The sequence below is a fragment of the Halichondria panicea genome, chromosome 9, assembly GCF_963675165.1.
Source record: "Halichondria panicea chromosome 9, odHalPani1.1, whole genome shotgun sequence".
Classification (NCBI taxonomy): Eukaryota; Metazoa; Porifera; class Demospongiae; order Suberitida; family Halichondriidae; genus Halichondria; species Halichondria panicea.
The window spans coordinates 4,975,195-4,996,151 of NC_087385.1; the positions used below are offsets into that span (position 1 = coordinate 4,975,195).

The window sequence follows — 20,957 nt, forward strand, 5'->3', positions numbered from 1 at the left end:
ATCTTTTGATTGGGGCATTTCTAAGAAATGGTGTTGATACCCGTGTGTAGATGAATGACTGAACTACAACATATCCAAAAATGTTTCCATGGAAACATAAGATGGTGGGTTTGTGGTGATTAATAGAACAACAGCAAATTGTTATAGTGGGTAATCGGTTAGAGTAATAAAACACTAACCTTAAACAGCTAAGGTCTTAGACTTTTATCACACAATAGTTTAATGGTTTAGGTATCCTGACCATCTCTTTATGGGTCTTACATATGCTCACAGTGTCTATAATTCATGATTTACCGATTTTTAGATACACTTTTGGTTAGAGTAATATCTTCTGAAAATTTTATAGCTTAGCTTTAAAAGTTCTCTGGTAAGTTTACAAATAAATGGGCTACATTTTGATACCAAGAACATCCTTTATGCTTATTCCATTGTTGAGATATCACTGAAAAACTACATATTCTACTACCATATAGCGCGAAATTTTCGAGTGGCTTAATTTTCGCGGATTTCGTGGGTTAGAATTCTACACGAAAATTAAGTCCACAAAAAGTGTTCTTTAATTAGAATTACCTGCTATCATGCAAAGATTTAAAGGCGTGGCTTCCGGTAAGCAGCTATTCCGCGAACATTGTGCAACGAAAATGGTTTTTAGAGGCCAATCCACGAAATATAAGTGCCTCGAAAATTTCGCGCTATACGGTATTTTCTACTGTTTTGATGACATCACAAGCTGCTAACCACAAATCGATGACACTCAAATTAACCACGTAAGTGGGCGTACAATAACTGTACGCCCACTTTTAAGTACGTTTGTGGTTGATTAGCCGCGATTCAAGGCCGTATTTTAATCGGCCTGGAATCGAGGCTAGTGGTTGATTAAAGCATCATTGGTTTATGGTCAGCAGCTGCTGATGTCATCAAAACAGTAGAAATTATGTAGCTTTTCAGTGTTATCTCAGCAATGGAATAAGCATATAGGATGTTCTTGGTATCAAAATGTAGCCCATTTATCTGTAAACTTACTACAGAAATTTGAGAGCTAAGCTATTAATTTTTTAAAAGTTATTACTCTAACCAAAAGTGTACCTGAAAACCAGTAAATCATGAATTATAAACACTGTGAACATTTGTAACACCCATAAAGGGATGGCCAGGATACTTAAACCATTGAACAATTATGTGATGAAGTCTAGGACCTTAGCTGTACAAGATTACTGTTTTATTACTCTAACCGATTACCCACTATAACAATTTGCTGTTGTTCTATTAATCACCACAAACCCACCACCTTATGTTTCTATGGAAACATTTTTGGATATGTTGTAGTTCAGTCATTCATCTACACACGGGTATCAACACCATTTCTTAGAAATACTCCAATCAAAAGATATTTACATTTAAGTACAACTACTCACACATTTGGGGTAATCTACTCAATGAACTGTACAGCCAATGAACTTGAGTGCATAAAAAGAGGCGTGGTCCTGACATTTTCGGCGGGCAAATAATAATAAGGCGTGTTATAATAATAAGGTGTGTTCTTGGCATTTTTCGGCGCGCAATTAAGCGCGCCCTATTCCTGGATCCACCTCTTGAGTACGTGTTACACTAATAAACCTCCATAAAACGGAAACCATGGGGGAACAGCCTTTTTTGTCCAGTTTAGAGAGTTGGTGTTAGTTGAGAGGTTTCGATTACCATTTTAATACATGTATGAGTTGATCCTATCTTGGAGCTATATAGTAACGGAGTAGAAAGGTGGCCGTTCCTGAGAGGTTGCTCAGTCTACATTGTTCAATCTGGACTTGAGCTGAGGTTGGTTGCTCTTTAGAGTTATGGAAGTTCCACTGTATAGCAATTGCATGCTAACTAGAAACTAGCAACTATGAGTCGAGTACAAGTCTGGGCCATCGACTCAGTTGTAACTTCGAAAGAAAAGTAATGCAAAACTCATATAAAAGCTACATACTATCTACAAAAAAAACTCATTACAATTGAGAGGATACAGGAAGGGAATTGTGGTAATCACATAACAAGATGTGTGCACAGTGTACCGTTAGTAACATTAAAAGTCCTCATTATACATTTTGAACAAATCCTTTTCCATCGAGGGCTGCTTTTACACGGATCTGACTGAGGCAGCGAGCTGCCACATCTGTCAAAGGCCTGAAGATGGTCACCAGTGGCATGGTAACCAGAGGTAGTGTAGCTGCAATCCAGAAGATAGTGATACGCATAGCAGGACTCCAAAGCCACGAGTAGGTGAATGCCGTTATGCCATTTACCAGAGCCCAGACTATCATTAGTGGAATCCCAATGATAATCACAAAGACGTGATAAGTGATGAGCTTCGTCCATTTGTAGACAATTCCGAGGATATCATGCATTGGCTTCACCAAACTGGTCTTCTTATGCTCGTGGAAGGCCGCGTCAAACTCAAGCTGCGTGTGTGTGCATGGTGTATAGTGAGTAATAAGTAGATGGTATAGGTATCTGAAATCGCATGCAGTGCTATGGCTTACACTGAGGTATTTTTTGTTGTGGGACATCTCCTGGGTCAATTGGAAGTATTATGTCTGAGTCGTTCTTGGACTGCTGATTGCTGTCATCATCATTTTTCTCGCCATGGTGTTGTACCTCTAGCTGCTCAATGTCCGCCTCATATGGCTGATATGATCCGGTGGCAGTGGGTAAGGTTTCTCGATGGACACCTTGTTGATATAGGGGAAGCTTGGTCTCCATTTCAGTCAGATCTATTATAGGTGCTTGATGCTAGAAGAAATGGTGTTGATTGGCTACAAACTATGCAGCCTGCAGAATGACCAAAGTAGCATAGTTTTATAACCATTGCAGTTCATCACATGATTAATGAATTTACTGAAGCTCATCACATGTGTATCATTATTGTACCAACAATGAATTTTGTTTTACCTCAGAAGTAATATATACGTGGCCCCTGAGTGCTATATACTCATATTCAAACATGTATAGTTTCTAGTTTGCATGCAGTTGCTATAGTATATAGAGTTGCATGGCAGTTGGCAGTTTGCAGTTGGTACTTCACATTCCCCAGATATGGGTGGTATCCATGCAGGGGCAGTGGGTGAGGCCACTTGATGGACACCTTGTTGATATCTCTTTCCTTGGCAATCTGTTGTAGAAATTACAACAACGGTAACGAATCGTTATGATGAATTAGATGAAGTTGTATGTGAGCTCCTCCCTGACAAACAAACTGTAGTCTAGGTAACGGCCTTATCAGTCAAGTAGGCTAAAAATCTGTGTCCTTTGATGTAAGCTTTGATGTCTCTTTGTGCATAAAAAAAAAAAAAAAAAAAAAGAAACCTTTGACTAGCTAGGAAGAGTAGCAGCAGTAGTAGTAGGAAGAGTAGCAGTAGTAGTAGCAGTGCAAGCAGGACTCACTGACTAGACTAGATTAAAAAGTTGGTGGAACGAATAACTGACCGTTTGGACGTCACCTGGCTGCCAGACTTTCATCTGGACTCTTCCCCCTGAGTAGCTGGCCTTTCTCTAAGCCACAAAACTGAGCAAGAAGCTGAAGAAGCAGCTAGACAGAGACATGTACCTAGCCTTGAGAATTGGGAGGCGTGGCTCAACTAGTTAGCCCAGCCCAGAGGAATTGTTACCGTGGGTACTGAACAACCGTAGAAGTAGGGCTACCCCTGGCTTTACTGAATTAACTAGCTGTGTCTGCTGTCTAGTTGGACCAGATTTAGCTAGATAATGGGGTAGAGAATAGTTGAGCGGTGCTGTGTGTAGCTTGAACTGTACTGGCTGGCAAGAATCTAGTAAGCACCCTATGCACTGATAACTCGTCAGAATGGAGGGTATGTTCTAGGGATCTGGACAGCTGTACATCCAAAGGAGCCAGGGAGTGCCAATCATCTTCTCCCAGTCTCTGACACGCTAAACAAAACGAGCTAGAACTGGGAGTCCCAGCTAGAATTGCTAGCCGGATCTAGACTAATAGAATGACATGGAGGCGTGGTGAGGCCGGATCCACACTAATTGATCGACCTAAAGACGCTCCTGTTCCAGACTTTCACGAATGGTAAGGAAAGGGTTATACAGGAGGCGGCCTGGTCTCCATTTCGTGCTTAATGCTTGATGCTAGTAGATGCAGCCCTAGTTCTAATTGTCATCACATGATTTGGTGGGCAATATGAATATCTAAATACATGTTCCTTGTGCATTTAACATAAACAATGAATGTTTTTATTGTCTTCCCACTACTTTCTCTTACTATACAATTAATGAATGGCCGATGTATATAACTTATTACTGCTCTGCACATTACAAGTGGAGTTCGATCTGATACGTACCTCTATACATTACTGTAGAATCTACCATGCTATAAATCTACCATTAATCTTTTCACCTCACTTGAAATACAGAGCTTGTTACTACGGAAACTAAACTATTTTGACCACTATTCGGTGGGACCAATTATGGCTATGTGTAATGGTAGCTACTATATATATATACGAGTAGGGGAATGCCATTATGCTATTGACATGTAAAAGCGGTCCTCCGATGGAAAAGGGAAGGATTTGTTCTAATGAGCCATATAGATAGAAGGGTACGGTAAGGAGCTAGTAAGTAAGCCCTTAGTCTCGAATTCCACGGTTCTCTTGTAAGCGTGGGAGGGAGAGAACCTTCTCTCCCTCCCACGCTTACAAGAGCAGGCCGGCCCTGTGGTTTGGCTACACATATACAAGGTGTAAAATAGATTATTAATCTTTACAGGCGGTATTATGGTATCACTATGATATTGCAACTCGCTGAACTTTTTAACATTAACATCTAGATCTGATTGTGTGCATGTCTGGAAATGGTAGAAGGATATACCAGCACCGAATGGCTGTACCCATAACCTAGCTGACTTCATTCAGAGAGAAAGTGAATGTACAGAGGATGATTAATTGATTATTAATTTATACTTTCTACGGTAGTTCATGCTTGTAGTACAAGCCTCTACACCTCTTTTTTTTAGTGACCCATAATACCATCGTTCCCCAAAATTTGCATTTAGTACATCGTTACAATTAAATTAAAATTTATTTAAGTGACATAATTGGAAAAAATAACCTGATTTTCATAATCCACCATATCTTAATTGTATTATGGCGTAAATTTTACTTTTTTCAACGATTATCTCCAGAGAAATTTATAATTAAGCTTAGGTGACTCATTATACCAACATTTACCTTATGCATTTAAATGGGCGTGTTTTTCGGTGCGCAATTAAGCGTGCCCTATATATCCCAGCCACTGGATCCACCTCTGTTGAGTACGTGCTACACTAACAAACCTCCATAAAACGGAAACCATTGGGGAACAGCCTTTTTTGTCCGTTTTAGAGAGTTGTTAGTTGTTTTAGAGAGTTGTTAGTTGAGAGGTTTCGATTACAATTTTAATACATGTATGAGTCGATCCTATAAGTGTATCTTGGAGCTATATAGTAACGGAGTAGAAAGGTGGCCGTTCCTGAGAGGTTGCTTTACATTGTAGTCTAGTTTCAATCCGGACTTGAGCTGAGGTTGGTTGCTCTTCAGAGTTATAGACGTTATGGGTTGACCGTTCCACTGTAGCAATTGCATGCTAACTAGAAACTAGCAACTACGAGTCGAGTAGAAGTCAGGGCCATCGACTCAGTTGTAACTTCGAAAGAAATGTGAAATGAAAAGTAATGCAAAACTCATATAAAAGCTACATACTACAAAAAACTCATTATAATTGAGAGGATACAGGAAGGGAATTGTGGCAATCACATAACAAGATGCGTGTACAGTGTACTGTACCGTTAGTAACATTAAAAGTCCTCATTATACATTTTGAACAAATCCTTTTCCATCGAGGGCTGCTTTTACACGGATCTGACTGAGGCAGCGAGCTGCCACATCTGTCAAAGGCCTGAAGATGGTCACCAGTGGCATGGTAACCAGAGGTAGTGTAGCTGCAATCCAGAAGATAGTGATACGCATAGCAGGACTCCAAAGCCACGAGTAGGTGAATGCCGTTATGCCATTTACCAGAGCCCAGACTATCATTAGTGGAATCCCAATGATAAACACAAAGACGTGATAAGTGATGAGCTTCGTCCATTTGTAGACAATTCCGAGGATATCATGCATTGGCTTCACCAAACTGGTCTTCTTGTGCTCATGGAAGGCCGCGTCAAACTCAAGCTGTGTGTGTATAATAACAAGATAAAAACACCAAAATAATATAATTATAGGTATAGGTATGGCTTACACTGAGGTATTTTTGTTGTGGGACATCTCCTGTGTCTATTGGAAGTATTATGTCTGAGTCATTCTTGGACTGCTGATTGTTATCATCATGTTTCTCGCCATGGTGTTGTACCTCTACCTGCTCAATGCCCGCCTCATGTGGCTGATATGATCCGGGGGCAGTGGGTAAGGTTTCTCGATGGACACCTTGTGGATATAGAGGAAGATTGGTCTCCATTTCAGTCAGATCTGTATATAGGTGCTTGATGCTATAGCATCAAGCACCTATATACATATATATATATATATATATATAGTAGATAAAGACACGGTGTTGATTGATGGCTACAAACTATGCAGCAGAATGGCAATGCAATAGTTTTAAAATTCCACACCCATTGCAGTGCATGATTGGATGGTAGCCTCGATCCCAGGCCGAGTTTTCGCTTTTATAACGGTTAGGCGAACAACTTGTTCGCCTAACCGTTATAAAAGCGAAAACTCGGCCTGGGATCGAGGCTAGTGTACGTTGAAGCATTTGAAGCTCTTCATTCTGAGGCTCCGAGCTTGTGCATGTGGTTAAAAAACTTCATGAAAATTATCATGACAGACACAAACTGCAACAGTGCAAATAAAAATTCAGTATAGTTAGCTAGATCTTTTATCATAGTAAAGGTGGATTGCCACCTACTGAAGATATTATTTTGATCTAGCTAGCAACCATAGACAAATCTATGCTGGTACCTGTGAAGAAAAAAGTGTAGGTACAAACAAGTGTAAAAAAACTTTTGTGAAAAAAGAATTGTGATAAGTACGGTTGCATGTTGGATGAGCCACTCAAACGGACGTGAACAAGATGATGGGTAACCCTAAAAGGAACGCCCCGATTACAAAACGTCATTACTTAAAATATTGTACGTGTTTTCCAGGACCACTTATAAAATGTATAAATAATACATGCAGTGAAAAAAGTTTACAAACAAGTGCAAAAAACATTTTGTGAAAAAATGGGGAAGAGTAGGGTTGGAAGAGCATGCGCACTGAAGTAACAAAAAGTTCGAAAACAAGATTGTGGGTTGGTATAGTCTTGCATGCTCCAACTAGTTGGGGGTGGGGTGCAATCTTTAACAGTTGGGTCCAGCACTACTTCGAGTTTTTGGTGGGCAGGGCTCATCTGTAGAGTCTCAAATTTAATATTATTTTACACTTGTGTTTCGGTGCTGTGGCAGAAAGAAAAGTTAATTCAAAAAAGCCTCATTCATTCTTATGTAGAAACACATGCAATGGTAAAATAGGTGATTGAGCGTCTCAAATAAAGAAAGAGGTGTAACGATCGAGAAGTAGTGCTGGACCCAACTGTTAAAGATTGCACCCCACCCCCAACTAGTTGGAGCATGCAAGACTATACCAACCCACAATCTTGTTTTCGAACTTTTTGTTACTTCAGTGCGCATGCTCTTCCAACCCTACTCTTCCCCATTTTTTCACAAAATGTTTTTTTGCACTTGTTAGAACAAGCAAGCAGCTGCATGCGAGCTAGCTAAGTTTAATAGAACAGGGTACGACTGAATAGTTGCACTAGCTATCTAAAACTAGCTACTCAAAGCTATCTAACTGCAGCACTCTAAGTCTTACTTGCCGTCAATGAATGATAACTCAATTTTTTAAGGTATTGTCCAGTTTAGAACAAATGTAATATTAAAGTACTGGAGTGTCCGTTGTATTAGAACAACGAAAATTGCCCAAAAGAGTGTCCGGGGTAATTAGAAGTGTCCGATAAATTAGAAGATATACGGTACCATAAGCTATACAGATCTAGATGATGAATGTCTGATTTTAGAGAGTATAGTTCTAGGCAGTCTGAACAGAGAGCGTATCAGCATTAGAGGACTTACTCTCCTCAGTCTGGATCGGAAGAGATGCCACAGGAGGGGAGCCATGAGGAGACTCACAGTCGCTGTGCTCAGTATTACCAAGTACACCTGCATGGGAATAGTACTGCATTTAAACCGTGATTGAAAGCTTTATTAGAATAATTATGATCAAAGTGTTGTATAGTGCAGTGAGTCCACCCACCACAGGCTTCGGTGCATCCCCAACAGAGGAACTAACCATAGCCAGTAATTACACATGTAAGCAGCGACTATGATAATTGGTAACAAGAGCATAACTCTGAGCCCTCCTACACAAGATAGCTCCACGACTATAAAAGCAAGGTAAGCTAGATAAACTAGCACTCTATAGCACCCTATCAAAATCAACCATGACTACTGAATCTGAGCCTGCCCTCTACCCTGATCCCCAGCCTCACAACTACGAGATTTCGATTCCCATGACTACAAAGGAGACAGAAGTGTCTGAGGTGCCTGAGGTGCCTGAGGTCCAGCACCACGACACTAACAGTATCAGAGATGATGAGTCAGAATTGGATGTAGTAGATCATAAGTCACCAGGAGATGTACCATCACGATACCTCAATGTAAGTTTGCATTAAGTAGATGCGACACGTTACATTTCTAACACATTATTTGCAGCTTGAATTTACTGCAACCTTCCACGAGCACAAGAAAACTAGTTTGATCAAGCCAGTGCATGCAGTTCTCGGAATAATCTACAAGTGGATAAAGATCATCACCTATCATATCTTTGTCTTTGTGATTGGTATTCCACTAATGATAATCTGGGCTCTGCTAAATGGCATAATGGCATTCATCTACTCGTGGATTTGGAGCCCTACTCTCCGTATCACTATCTTCTGGATTGCAGCTATACTACCCCTGGTTACCATGCCACTGGTGACCATCTTCAGGCCTTTGATAGATGTGGCAGCTCGCTGCCTCAGCAAGATTCGTTGCAAAGCAGGCGTCGATGGAAAAGGATTTGTGCAGAATGCCGTGCAGAACGTCTAAGAATTACTCCAACTGACAATTAAAAAACTAACAATTAGGGTAGGTATATACATGTAGTATACTAGAATTAAGCTAGCAAAGAATCCTTTTTATAGCCATATATACATGTATACTGTTTATAGGTATTATACTTTCATATGTGAATGCTGTTGCAATGCTAGTGTGTGCAATGTGGTTAGGTACTACTATAAGGCACTGTAACTTACCTCTCTGGATACGATACCGAGTCTCCGCCCCCTGCTCGCCAGAACGAAGGAGAATTCACTCATCTGAGCCAGACTGAGGGAGAGAGTCCACGTACTGGGCTGACAGGGACCGAGGAACAGCCCCAGGACCCCCACTGTCAGCGAGAACTGTGTGTGTGTGTGTGTGCGTGTGTGTAGGGTAAGCAGTGGCGTAGCCAGGATTTTGGGAAGGGAAGGGCTCAAATCAGTTGAGCAGCCAGACCAGGCGCTGAACAACATGAAATTTTACCAAGGTCATCACTTATCCTCAGCAGTCAGCATGCGTATTAGATGGCCCTGCCCACATATATATTGAATGACATCATTCTAGTAACTATAGGCATGCAAAATAGATCGATAGATCAGTGATTCAAGCTAAATTGGAGTTGATGGAGCACAAAAAGGGGGGGGGGGGCTCTAGCCCCGTCAGCCTCCCTCTGCCTACGCCACTGATAAGTGGCTATTAATGTTCTCATGGTGAAAGTATTTGAGGGCATTTTAGGGCATTATAATTTCTGTAGTTAAACATACATTTACATGTGTGGGTCTTGAATGGTACATGTATTTTAAACATTCAGGTTGAGCACATTAATTGGTTAAGCATCTACTTAGTTGCGTGGGGTGTGCCCACATCTCACAACTCCTCGGGGCTTACTTTGAGGAATATAATGAACAGTGTGACAGCACAAACAGTGATGAACTCCGATCTCAAGAATGTTGGGAATACATGGAATCCTATAGAAAACGAAATTTTAAGTCAATTCAGTATTAGTAATGCAGAGAGCCATGGTAAGCAGAAGGTGATAATGCCTAAATCAATACAACGGCAACACCAAGAACAACGAAACAGCTTTCAGGGTAAACAGACAACACAGAAATGCATGTATTAATTACACTGACCTAGAGATGCGAAAAAAAACACTGCAAAAAGGTCTCTAAGTGGCTTCACCAACTTTCTGACCTACAAAAACAACACAGACAGCATCACATTACACCCAAAGTAACTATGTGCGTAGACTACGACCGGTATGTCTGTATTATTATAGTGACAAGAGAGCTATGCTATGAAACCTTACCCTGTCAGCACTGGCTCCCTGAGAGCTCACGGCCACACCAGCTAGGAAACCACCCAACTCCAGCGAGGCTCCCAACATCTCTGCAATCTAGTGGAGGGATAATATCACATAATTATATCATAAAGAAATGTACTTCAAATCCACACTACAACAGTAGCTACACAACTGCACAGTATGAACCATACCGTATTTACTTGATTAAACGCCCACTGTAAAAGCTCTGTCTTTGTCAATAAACACCTATCTTAAATAATTACCCATGTGTGGGGCATGGCACTGTGGGTGGAGCTGAATTAGCACGTGGAACCAGTTGCAAGCATGGTAGCATAGAATAATAGATACTATTTATGATGGCAGAGAGAGAGATACCGACACAGAGGGAGAAACATCACTCCTACGACTTAAATTTAAGCTGAGAGCTGTGGCAGCAGCCAAAAAGAGCATAATAACTGTTGCTGTGCAAGAGTTTGGAGTAGACTTAACAATAAACGCCCGTTTCGAACAAACGCTCATCTCGTTTAAACGCCCCCTCTACAGACTTCGATATGAAATAAACGCCCGGGCGTTTAATCAAGTAAATACGGTACACACATCCATTTGCGACGAGTGTTGGTGCACTGTAAAACAATGTGCACAGTGGAAACACTCACCAGAAACAAAATAAAACATACAGCCAGAGAGCCAAGGAGTAGATTGGCAGACTTGTTCAGAGTAGTCTCAAGAACCCTGAAGAGAAAGAAACAAGTCTAATTAATACCAGGAGCCTGATTAACGGGGATCACGTTTCGTAAGTTGTTATGACCGCACTTCCATATATGCAGAGTCACTTAAGTGGTTGAATCCCTACACGTGTTATACACAATACAGGGCTGCGGTTTGCAAGCACTTAGTCGCTTCCATACAAGCTGTGCGGTTTCACCGGCAATTACGAAACGTGATCCCCAAGTATACGTTGAAGTTAGCCGCTCCTTATCTTATTTATGGGCTCCTGTTAATACTCAACTCACAAACTTTGCTCAGATCAAAATTTTACACTTCCCCACCAAACTCTGATTAATGCATACACATCCACAACCATACACACCCTGTACAGTGAGGCATAATAAAATGTGTGCAGAGGGAACACATGCTGTACACATACCGTATATGCTTGATCAGAGACCGCGGCTACTAAATGTTTCATTTTGCTGGCAGAGGAGCTAGGCTACAATTCGAGAAAGACCACTGTTCAAGAGCTAGCTCCAGCTAATTCAACAACTTTTAGTATGTCATCAAAAGTTTTTATCACCTGCATAAACTCAACTCTGCCATGAGAAAGTCTTTGTGAAGCACTAACAAGCTTCCACCTAGCTGCTAGCATTAATATGGCTGCCACGTGCAGAAATACTGGAGTCAAAGTTCACTGCTACCATTTGAGAGCGGCTACTAAACATTTCATTTTAGGATACTATTTGAGAGCGGCCTCTGATTGAGCATATACGGTAATTATTGCTCATTGTGGTCAAACATCAAAGGATTGTACTACTGCTGTAAATACAGTACATGCCTAGGTGATATTGATATTACCCAGGATGCGATGCAACCTAAAGCACCACCCACCAGATTGGCTTGCATTGCTTATGCATTGATGCATGACGAATCCTAATACAATCCTGCAATCTGATTGGTCCATAGGTAATGATAAATAAGTAGGTTATTACATCATGCCCTCGTGCTGTACTGCGTTGCATTAGCAGTACATCCCTCTTGCATTAGTAATAACCTATACTTATATTGCTGATGAAAAACTTTAGCGAATGAGCCAAATCAGCAGAAAAATTGACCCTTCGTGATCTAACTATTGTGTCTGGCAAGGATCGTGTGTATTTACCAGTACTGATTTAGGTTTTGCGATTTTATTGCTGCGAAGTGATCAACCATCGCAAAGTTTGATGCTCACAAACATTAGTAATACGGTGCATATAATTATATACACTACATATTCAACAGATAAGCTCAGGCTTACTTGTAGAACATCTCCAGTAGTCTATAAGTAAGTCCTCTGGTGAGGAAGAGAAGTAGGGGGAACCCAAAGATGACCTGTATCAACTGTAACGCCCAGAATAGCCAGCTGGAGTCCGAGCCCCTCATGAACGGCATGAGGGCCACCAGTAAGCCAAGCTGAATGTCCTGAACCACTAGGAGGCCGGCAAGGGGTGTGGCCAAGTCGGAATGGGAACGGGACTCTGTCAGCTCATGTACTGAGGGGGAGGAATAATTATGAGAGGTGCACGGAGATGAAAGAATTCACTTACAATCTTTTGAAGAACTGGTAGTTTTCAATTCACCAGTTGGTTTACAGTCATGGTCAACATCACCTACACAGAATGAGAAGTCACGGATTGAATATACACACACAAAGAGATTACTGTATGCCACAACCCCGGGCATCTAGCATCCCCCTAGACTATAACATGTAAAGTACGTAGCATTACATGGACACTTGACTGTATATTCAATTCACCTATGAGCCGCTGTGCGAGGGGTCCACTGGAGAGAGAGAGACAGGCAGCCACAAACAAGCTATGAACAGGGTGTACACTCAGAACCAGTCCCACTAACACTGCCAGGACCATGCTGCAGACAAACATCAGGTTGCCACCATACACTGCAATGCTCCACACCTGAATTAATGTACAGTGTGTAGTTAAGCATGGTTTGCATCAATACGGTACAGGGCACACGGGTGCTTGTGGGATATTTTGCAAACATACACACAATGTGTGAATGAACTTTAAACTAGCATCAACAAACCATAACCAATAGAGCCATAGACAATAAAGTCATAGAGCATTCACCCCGTACGTTAGGCTTCATTGCACGCACACAGCGCACAGTAACGTACAATAACTATTTTTCCGTATGACCTTATTATAATATTATAATTCTGGGGAAAGATCAAAGCAACGATTAGAAAACAGTGTTTTTTGTCGCCTTCGAAGATCGCCTACAAGTTATAACAAGCCTATTATTTTTCAACCACTGTCTCATTAGCAGCAGTCCATGAAAGTGTCTAGTTCGCTCAAACAGCTCATTTTTGTGTCCACACACAAACTAGTCACTCTACCCTTGCTGCGCGCTATGCATGCACAGGGTAATTATTATAACAGGGCATTGTCCATTATGTTAATAACGCTGTTGGAATTACCGCGTTTACAAACCTTCTTCAACTTACACAAGAATCAAGTAGTAGCCTTAAAAAAGTCACTACTTAATACCTATTTGGTACAATAACGAGACTAAAATAAAATCTTACCTTTCTGAGTTTCTCTGGTGTGAACTCTAACCCCACCACAAACACAATGAACATGACTCCAAACTCTCCAATGGTCTCCACCTGTACTACAGATTCTATGCAGTTGTAGCCGGTCGGGCCGAGGAGGGTACCCGCAAATATGTAGCCAAAACTCGAGGGAACTTTGAACAGAGATGAGATGCCTCCAAAAAGGAACGAAAGTAGGATAAGGTATACAATGTCATAGATTAGGTTGTGGTCTTCTATCGGTATGGTAACATCATGATGGTGTGATAAGATGTACTGATTACTGGACGAGTCTATTAGTATGGACATGCCCTCTTGTAGATCGATTGGTTTCAACTTGCCATTATAATCCTTGGCCATATGAAAGAGACCATGATTATACCACCTCGAATCCTTCACTTTGATCACTGTCTCTATTTCTGCGCCCACAGATTTCTTTGAGTAGCTGAATAAGTGTTCTTGTAGCGTGTTCTCAAGGTCATCTGCAGCGTGAGATATCTCCTTAAATATGCCATTGATAACGTGGTAGTGTGTTTGCATACTACTATTATGGTCAAGGGATTTCATTTCTTTCTCTAATTCCACTATTATATTATAGTCTTCTTCCACTAGAACGGCAGCGTTTCGAATGTCATTCAATCGCACAAAGCAGCTATTTTTAATTGTCTCGAGTGATCGATAATCACTGCTCAGTGTTTGGCTCAGGTCGTTGAGAACTGTACTAAGAGATTTTTCTGTCGCTTTCAACTCGTTCTTGAACACTTTCAACAAATCCAGTTTCAGTTTCAGCTCTGATGATATCTCCGGCTGGCTAGATAATGATTGAATGTGCTCTTCAAGTGTATTCAGTAATCGAGTCTTCTTATTCAGAATTAGAAATAAATCACTTGAAGAGAAATTACTGCTCCCCAACTTTCGAGAATACCATAGATTGTTATTCGAATGGTGTTTGCGATTTGTCCCGTAAAGGGGCTGGGGCAAAACAGCATCTTTGATACCTTCCAGCAGGAGAATTTGAGAGAGTAGCAGAACTGTGAACAGTAGTCTTGAGTACAGAAGCATTGCATATGTCTAATCAGAGGCAGAGGAATGTACAAGGCAGCTCTTTTTAAATCTGTAGTCTTCCTGAATGCAATGATCTCCTCTGCTTCTTGCTCCAAACTCTATGGGGTACACATTATTGTGAAATGAACGATCCTTACCAACAAATTGGCAGCCGTCGCTAGCCTCAAGCCATTAAAATGCTCAAGCTTCTGTGAGTTGTTGAGCTCTATAATGTCCACCAGCAGTGAGTGCAGCTTGTTACCACTGACCCAATCCCTTCGGTTCAAAAGTGGCTCTCTCTCCAAACCATCAACTGATCCTTTGTCTGGAGGTACGTATTCTCATACACTGTCTTGTTTGTATGCTCTGTAAAAGTAAACAATAGTTTCGATCATAAAAAATTCACACGTCTGCAGCTAATGTATTTGTTTTGTTAAGGTGACGGTGTCTTTGAGTGGCCCTCAGGACTCCAATACATAGGGGAGTATGTGGAGCGGAAACGCCATGGTTACGGGGTGCAGCTGTGGCCTAGTGGTGCAAAATATGAAGGTTATTTCCAAGAGGACCAAAGGCACGGCTCAGGACGACACATCTGGGAAAATGGAGAGGTACCTACCTGCATGTTGGACAAATACAGGTGCTAAGTTTTCATACCATTAACACTCTTGCCAGAGGCTAATGCTAGGTATACCGTATATATCTAGCCGTTATTTTCGTATGGTGGAAATGTTCATAGATTTCGTATTGAAGAGTATCATATAAAACTACGAAATTATTCTACCGCAATAGATTCAACGTCACTATCCTGAGCTGTACGAAAATTAAAACTACGAAAAATTTTAAATGGGTTGTTCGTACGAAAATTTGCACCAACGAAAATTACCCGCTATACGGTACATTGCTCCCCAACGCCCATCATTGAAACCATAGATATGCTGCCTTTGTATACATTATTGTGATCTTTAGGGGAGCCAGTCGATGATACCACTGACATTCTCCCCCCTCCCCTCTAGGAGTATGAAGGGGAGTACCAGCGTGACAAGAAGCACGGCCTGGGGACATACAGGTGGCCGAATGGGGCACACATGACGGGCAGATTCAGACAGGATTGCAAGGAAGGACACTGTGTCTATGTGTCAGCATGTGGGGAGAAGTTTGAGGTAAGTGAAAACGAGCATGTGCAGTGTGTGGGCTAGCTACTGCTTTTAACTCTATCATTTATACAGTACAGTACAGCAATGACTTAATTACTGCTGCTCTATGATGCACAGGGCATGTACCATGGTGATGTGAGGGAGGGGGAGGGTGTCCTCACTTACCCAGGGGGCAGACAAGATGTCGGTACTTGGAAAGGAACCAAACTGATCAAGCTGAGGTTCATAGTCAAAGAAGCGTACTTTAATCCTGATCTCCCTTCGAAGTCTCCTGAGGAGTATAGTCTCGGATCACCTGACCTCAAAGAAAGGGCAAGCTTTGGCCCGAAAGGACAATTAGAGGTACACATGTACTTAATGCTACAACGGAGTACTTGAAGTACACATTTTTCATGTAGATTGCATCAGAAGAGCTAATCCAGGCAGCTGGGATTGGCGATGTTGCCAAGGTAACCAGTCTGGTGAAGACTGGAGCCGTCCATGTGGATGTGTCGGACAGAAATGGCCACACTGCACTCTTTGCAGCAGCTGTAAGCAATTATTGTATTAATCATTGTATTTAGACACTGAGTGTGTATTTAATCATTGACACTGAGAGTGTATTTGGCTCTAGATTCACTGCCATCCCGATGTGATCAATGTGCTATTGGACAACTGTGCCAATGTGAACAAATTAGATGACATAGGAGTTACACCACTCAACGCTTGCTATCACATTCTCTACTGCTCAACGCGTCAGGTAAATAATTATCTTCCATATCCATGGGAAATATTTACACTGTTATCTTCTGCAGGTGAGGGCTCTGCTGAGACTGCTCCCTCGATTGGAGTACCCCTTATCTGACACCTCTCCTCCACTCTCTACCACACTCACTGACTGCACACTGCACACAGCCGACTTTATGTCCACCCCTCACAACTCACACACCTCTCACACCCCTTGCTCTCACGGACATCATCACGACACCATCTCCACTGAAAAATGCTCCGAATGTAAGAGCCTTTGTGGAATACAGGTATCTCAGACGCACAATTTTCAACACACAAACACAAGCGACTTACAGAAGGTCCGCTCTTACCCTTTCCTTGAAGCACAAAACACTGGGAAAGTCACGTTCGGATCACTTAGCAACTTGTCTATAGAGCAAGAGCAAAGACTTAGCGACGGGATTCTGGAAAATCGAAGTGGAGAAAAATCGAAATCTCAAAACAACACAACTTTTGTCGAGAATGAGCCTGTTGCAACCTTCAATATGGGTCTAGCGATTGTGGAACAGCCTGTTGACTTAGCCGACAATCTCAATCACTTACATGTATATCCTCCGAGCAGTCGGCCAATGTCTAGCAGTCGGCCAATGTCTAGCAGTCGACCAATGTCTAGCAGTCAACCGATGTCTAGCCTGCTGGATAGCACACTTCTGAATAGTGCCTTGGGGGATCTGAATGCTGGGTACTCGGCCACTGCCAGCGTGAATAGCGATATTCTCGGAGTGAGTGTTGCCAGCACAGATTTCTTCTCACCCAGTGCCTGCTTCCCCGAATATGAAGTCAGGGCAATAAGTCAAGAATCTAGCTCCTCTCAAGAAAGCCTACATGATGTCTCTTTAGCTGTGGAACCTCCTGAGAAGAATGACGAAACTATAATCTTCAAAACCGACAAACTCGACAAACTCGAAACACACTTACAAGTCTCTCAAAAAACCTCCCCACGTCTGCTTCTGTTGCCCAACCAATTACACTCTGTAGGATTCAAGTCCCCTCTGGTCAGTTCCAGTGTGTTCTCGTCAACACAGTACGGGCCGATTGTGAGTGCTGCACAGAGCACCAGCCTCTCCTGCAGCTCTGGGAGTCTGGCCGAGTGCTCAACTCTCTCTGATATCACAGAGGGCAGTCTGGTTGAACTTAGGTAAGAAATGAACTTATTTGTTTGTAGCACTTCAAAAAGCATAATTATGTACTCTAACTCCAGTATGCATGTATGCACACTTGTATTCGAAAGCTCTTTGCTGCACTGCAGTACATGTGTATATTATTGTAGGCCCAGTTACCAGTTAGCATGCGTACATGTAGTAAGAACTTTCACAACTTGTGCAGTGTGAGAAGCTTCACAGTTGAGGAGACTATAGATATACTGCTGAAGAGAGGAGCTGACCCCAATGCATCCAGTCTCCCCCTCACACCGCTGGTCTATGCTATACGGTCTGGTGATGTGCAGGCAGTGGAACGACTGGCAGAGAGAGGGGCAGACGTCAACCAAACCTTGCCACTTCAGGTGGGTCATAACATAGCAGCTTGAGGACCACTTAACCTTACGTAGCTAACACTGTGAGTGTAGTATTATCTTAGCTAACTTATTGACTTATTAACTTATGGCAGCTGAAAGAGTCCCCAAAACATTGATTGGAGGGGGGTTTGTTTAACATCTTTACCGTTGATCGAATATCAACAATGTTCCAGAAAATTTTCGAGAGCAAACTTTAGTGGGCAATGTTGATACCATAATTATTTGAATTGGGGAGGCTAGCCCCTCTAATTCCCCCCTGAAATTAACCCTGCTCTTCTTCTGTGGGCTTGAACGCTTTCTATTTTTAGGCATAATTGACATTTTCCCCACTACCTACCTAGGTGGGTGGTCACTCTTCGCTGATGGAGGCTATTCGTCTGGTGGGACCCAACCCAGTCTGCATTATTGAGGTCTTGTTGAGGTACGGGGCTCTTGTCAACATACCTGTACATGCCTACAGTCTGGACCCAACCAGGTAGGTAATGAAAGTTGACTTACTTACAGTGTTTAGTAGTCTATGTAGGTGCATGACATTAGGTGCATGACATCAAAATTATAGTCTCGATAATTATGATCAGTGTAATTGCCATTGTTTCAGTAATCCTGAAGAAGCTTCTGAGAGTGGCTTGAGATCAACAGATGAGCCGTATAGAGTAGTGGACAAAGGAGCTACAAGTATTGAATGCAGTGTGTTGGCTGGTCAGAATAAGGGGGAGGGCAAGTACACTCCACTGCACATTGCCTGTTCACATAGAGAGCTCTCAGACACCACACATGAGGAGGTAAACACACACACATGCATGGGAAGGATTTGCTTACATGTGGTTCTCTTCTCACAACAGTTGTCAAGCACAGTACTGGCTATGGTCGACCTGTTGCTAGGAGCTGGAGCCAGTGTCAATGTGGTTGCTATGGGACACTCGCCTCTTTCACTGGCCATCATAAATGGTCATGACAAGGTAAGTACATGTACACACATAGTGTTGTGAATGCCCATACATTGACTTCAATTAGCATTCTGTACTTGTTTAGGGATGTCTTCAATTGACATAGAGTGTGTGTTTTGATCGATGACTTATGTGCAGGTGGTTGAAAGACTACTGGAACATGGTGGTGATCCGAACCTCCGGCTGGGTGCAGGAGTGGGCACAGCACTCTGCTCCCTCACCACACAGCAGGCTCTCAAGTGGAGGGATGGTACCACTTCCCTTCGAATGGTGAGTGGGCAGCCGGCTTTTATAAATGATTGTGTGTGTGTGTGTGTACTTTCTCATTTGATCATTTCATTGTCTTCTTGTGCTGTTAGGTTGGAGAGCTCTTGCACCATGGAGCCAGTTTCACTCAGCCAGTCAAAGTGGCTGTCAAAGTGGTTGGCTCTGTGACTGACTTTGCCCATGCTGCACTCAAACAAGTGGGTTTACCATCATACTCCTTTATTGTATGTACATGATTGTACTCTTTCACATAGGAACCTTTTGTATGATTGTATTCTTTCACATAGGAACCTTTTGTATACACACTCATTGTGATTACATGTGTGCTACTTCCACACAATGTCTTGCACTTAGTCCTGTACTTTGCACTGTATATCCTCCATAGGACAAGAAACTGTCCTGCCTCAAGTACAGTGCCCTGAACAAATCCGAGCGAGCTCGTTACATGGCCTGGAAAAAGTTACTGGACAACTTTGTGAACCTCTTCAAATGCAGAGCATTGTTCTCAATCTCTCTCACCGGTCAGTTGTCTGCAGGATCATGTATGTACAATATCTAGTACAAGTATTTGTTCGAGTAGACTACTTGTTTTTTTATTAATTGCCATATAATTATAGCTATGTACACAAGTTTGTTTGCTTCAGTATTGTTATTGCCATTTAATGTTGCAATTTGGAACATGATTTGCCTTTCAACACTGTACAATCTATGACTAATTACACACCCACACACACAGAGTATGCGTGGGTTCAGGTTCAAATTGATGCAAAAATGGACAACAAGCTCCAAGTGATACGAGAGAGACCATCCTCAGCCATCCACTTCAAGCACCCCTCATTCCACAAGAGAACGAGGCACATACGTAGTGCAGGGGGTATGCCGTGTAAGAGGAGGGGCAAAGCCGAGCTACTCCCTACCTTCCCTCTACACACACTCGGCAGAGCACTTGCGAAGGTTACCAAACATCATGGGCCCACTCTGAATGGTGGTGGCAGCAAGATAGTGCTAGAAGAAGAAACTGCTCAAACTCTGAGCTCCAAAAAATCGCAGGAAAAACGATTGCTACAATTGAAAGATTTGTTTGGTTCAGCTTTGGAGATGTTTCGACTCAGTACTACTACTACTATTGAAGGGACTGCCTCAGAGGATCATACGTCCGCCGCAAACTACTCACCCCCCAAACAAGAGCAATGGACCCTATCGTGTTTCTGTTACGAGTGTGGACGGAGTGGGGTGCGACTGATCAAGTGCCCTGGGTGTTGTTACTTATACTATTGCAGTCAGGCATGTCGAGTGGAGGGCTACAAGAAGGGGCATAAAGAAGAGTGCTCAGGGGGATTCGTCAAACCAGCCAGCAAAACACCAAAACAGCCACGTAGTAGACAGATTTACAGGGCTTTTTAATGCGTTTTCCTGTGTACAGTCCATTTTAATCCTGTTGTCAATCTGTTGTCATGCCATTATAACATTTTTATTTGATATTGCTTCTGAAATTGG

The 20,957-nt window shown here is 42.2% G+C and overlaps 3 protein-coding genes across 8 annotated transcripts; 2 read left to right on the forward strand and 1 right to left on the reverse strand.

Annotated features, from left to right (window-relative positions):
* Positions 1–1,404: 1,404 nt before the first annotated feature.
* On the reverse strand, positions 1,405–14,997 carry LOC135341439 (transmembrane and coiled-coil domain-containing protein 3-like). Of its 5 annotated transcripts, none has more exons than XR_010396563.1 (12): positions 13,759–14,997; positions 12,967–13,126; positions 12,758–12,820; positions 12,469–12,703; positions 11,114–11,189; positions 10,464–10,550; positions 10,288–10,348; positions 10,043–10,122; positions 9,370–9,516; positions 8,150–8,236; positions 6,277–6,461; positions 1,405–2,441 (listed from the first exon to the last, which is right to left on the reverse strand). XR_010396563.1 is itself a non-coding variant. In XM_064537996.1 (11 exons), the coding sequence occupies exons 1-11, from the start codon at positions 14,824–14,826 to the stop codon at positions 6,498–6,500; spliced, it is 2,070 nt and encodes a 689-aa protein (XP_064394066.1). In that variant the 5' UTR covers positions 14,827–14,997; the 3' UTR covers positions 6,283–6,497. The 5 variants fall into 5 exon arrangements, 2 of the variants coding, with proteins under 2 accessions (XP_064394066.1, XP_064394065.1); XR_010396562.1 differs by lacking the exon at positions 1,405–2,441 and adding an exon at positions 3,322–6,209; XM_064537996.1 differs by lacking the exon at positions 1,405–2,441 and having other exon boundaries at positions 6,283–6,503.
* On the forward strand, positions 8,346–9,307 carry LOC135341456 (caveolin-1-like). 2 transcript variants are annotated; one of them, XM_064538025.1, is made up of 3 exons: positions 8,346–8,470; positions 8,560–8,733; positions 8,789–9,307. In XM_064538025.1, the coding sequence occupies exons 2-3, from the start codon at positions 8,587–8,589 to the stop codon at positions 9,161–9,163; spliced, it is 522 nt and encodes a 173-aa protein (XP_064394095.1). In that variant the 5' UTR covers positions 8,346–8,470; positions 8,560–8,586; the 3' UTR covers positions 9,164–9,307. The 2 variants fall into 2 exon arrangements, with proteins under 2 accessions (XP_064394095.1, XP_064394094.1); XM_064538024.1 differs by lacking the exon at positions 8,346–8,470 and having other exon boundaries at positions 8,480–8,733.
* Positions 14,998–15,004: 7 nt separating the features above from the next.
* On the forward strand, positions 15,005–20,944 carry LOC135341432 (ankyrin repeat and MYND domain-containing protein 1-like). Its single transcript, XM_064537987.1, has 15 exons — positions 15,005–15,139; positions 15,247–15,416; positions 15,822–15,968; positions 16,080–16,304; positions 16,361–16,492; positions 16,576–16,701; positions 16,757–17,868; positions 18,057–18,234; positions 18,588–18,721; positions 18,845–19,028; positions 19,089–19,205; positions 19,332–19,463; positions 19,553–19,657; positions 19,846–19,981; positions 20,197–20,944. Exons 1-15 carry the CDS (start codon positions 15,040–15,042, stop codon positions 20,862–20,864), a joined length of 3,666 nt encoding a protein of 1,221 aa, XP_064394057.1. The 5' UTR covers positions 15,005–15,039; the 3' UTR covers positions 20,865–20,944.
* The last annotated feature ends 13 nt before the right edge of the window (positions 20,945–20,957 follow it).

What these genes read in the sequence shown, in the direction of transcription:
- LOC135341456 (XM_064538024.1), top strand. Translation starts at nt 8,518, where the DNA reads ATGACTACTGAATCTGAGCCTGCCCTCTACCCTGATCCCCAGCCTCAC. An exon ending in TACCATCACGATACCTCAAT is followed by an intron (nt 8,734 to 8,788) that starts GTAAGTTTGCAT and finishes CATTATTTGCAG; the next exon opens with CTTGAATTTACTGCAACCTT.
- LOC135341439 (XM_064537995.1), bottom strand. Translation starts at nt 14,826, where the DNA reads ATGCTTCTGTACTCAAGACTACTGTTCACAGTTCTGCTACTCTCTCAA. An exon ending in CCTCGCACAGCGGCTCATAG is followed by an intron (nt 12,821 to 12,966) that starts GTGAATTGAATA and finishes CATTCTGTGTAG; the next exon opens with GTGATGTTGACCATGACTGT. An exon ending in TCGGTATCGTATCCAGAGAG is followed by an intron (nt 8,237 to 9,369) that starts GTAAGTTACAGT and finishes ATTCCCATGCAG; the next exon opens with GTGTACTTGGTAATACTGAG.
- LOC135341432 (XM_064537987.1), top strand. Translation starts at nt 15,040, where the DNA reads ATGTCCACCAGCAGTGAGTGCAGCTTGTTACCACTGACCCAATCCCTT. An exon ending in ACCAAACCTTGCCACTTCAG is followed by an intron (nt 18,235 to 18,587) that starts GTGGGTCATAAC and finishes CTACCTACCTAG; the next exon opens with GTGGGTGGTCACTCTTCGCT. An exon ending in CAGACACCACACATGAGGAG is followed by an intron (nt 19,029 to 19,088) that starts GTAAACACACAC and finishes TTCTCACAACAG; the next exon opens with TTGTCAAGCACAGTACTGGC.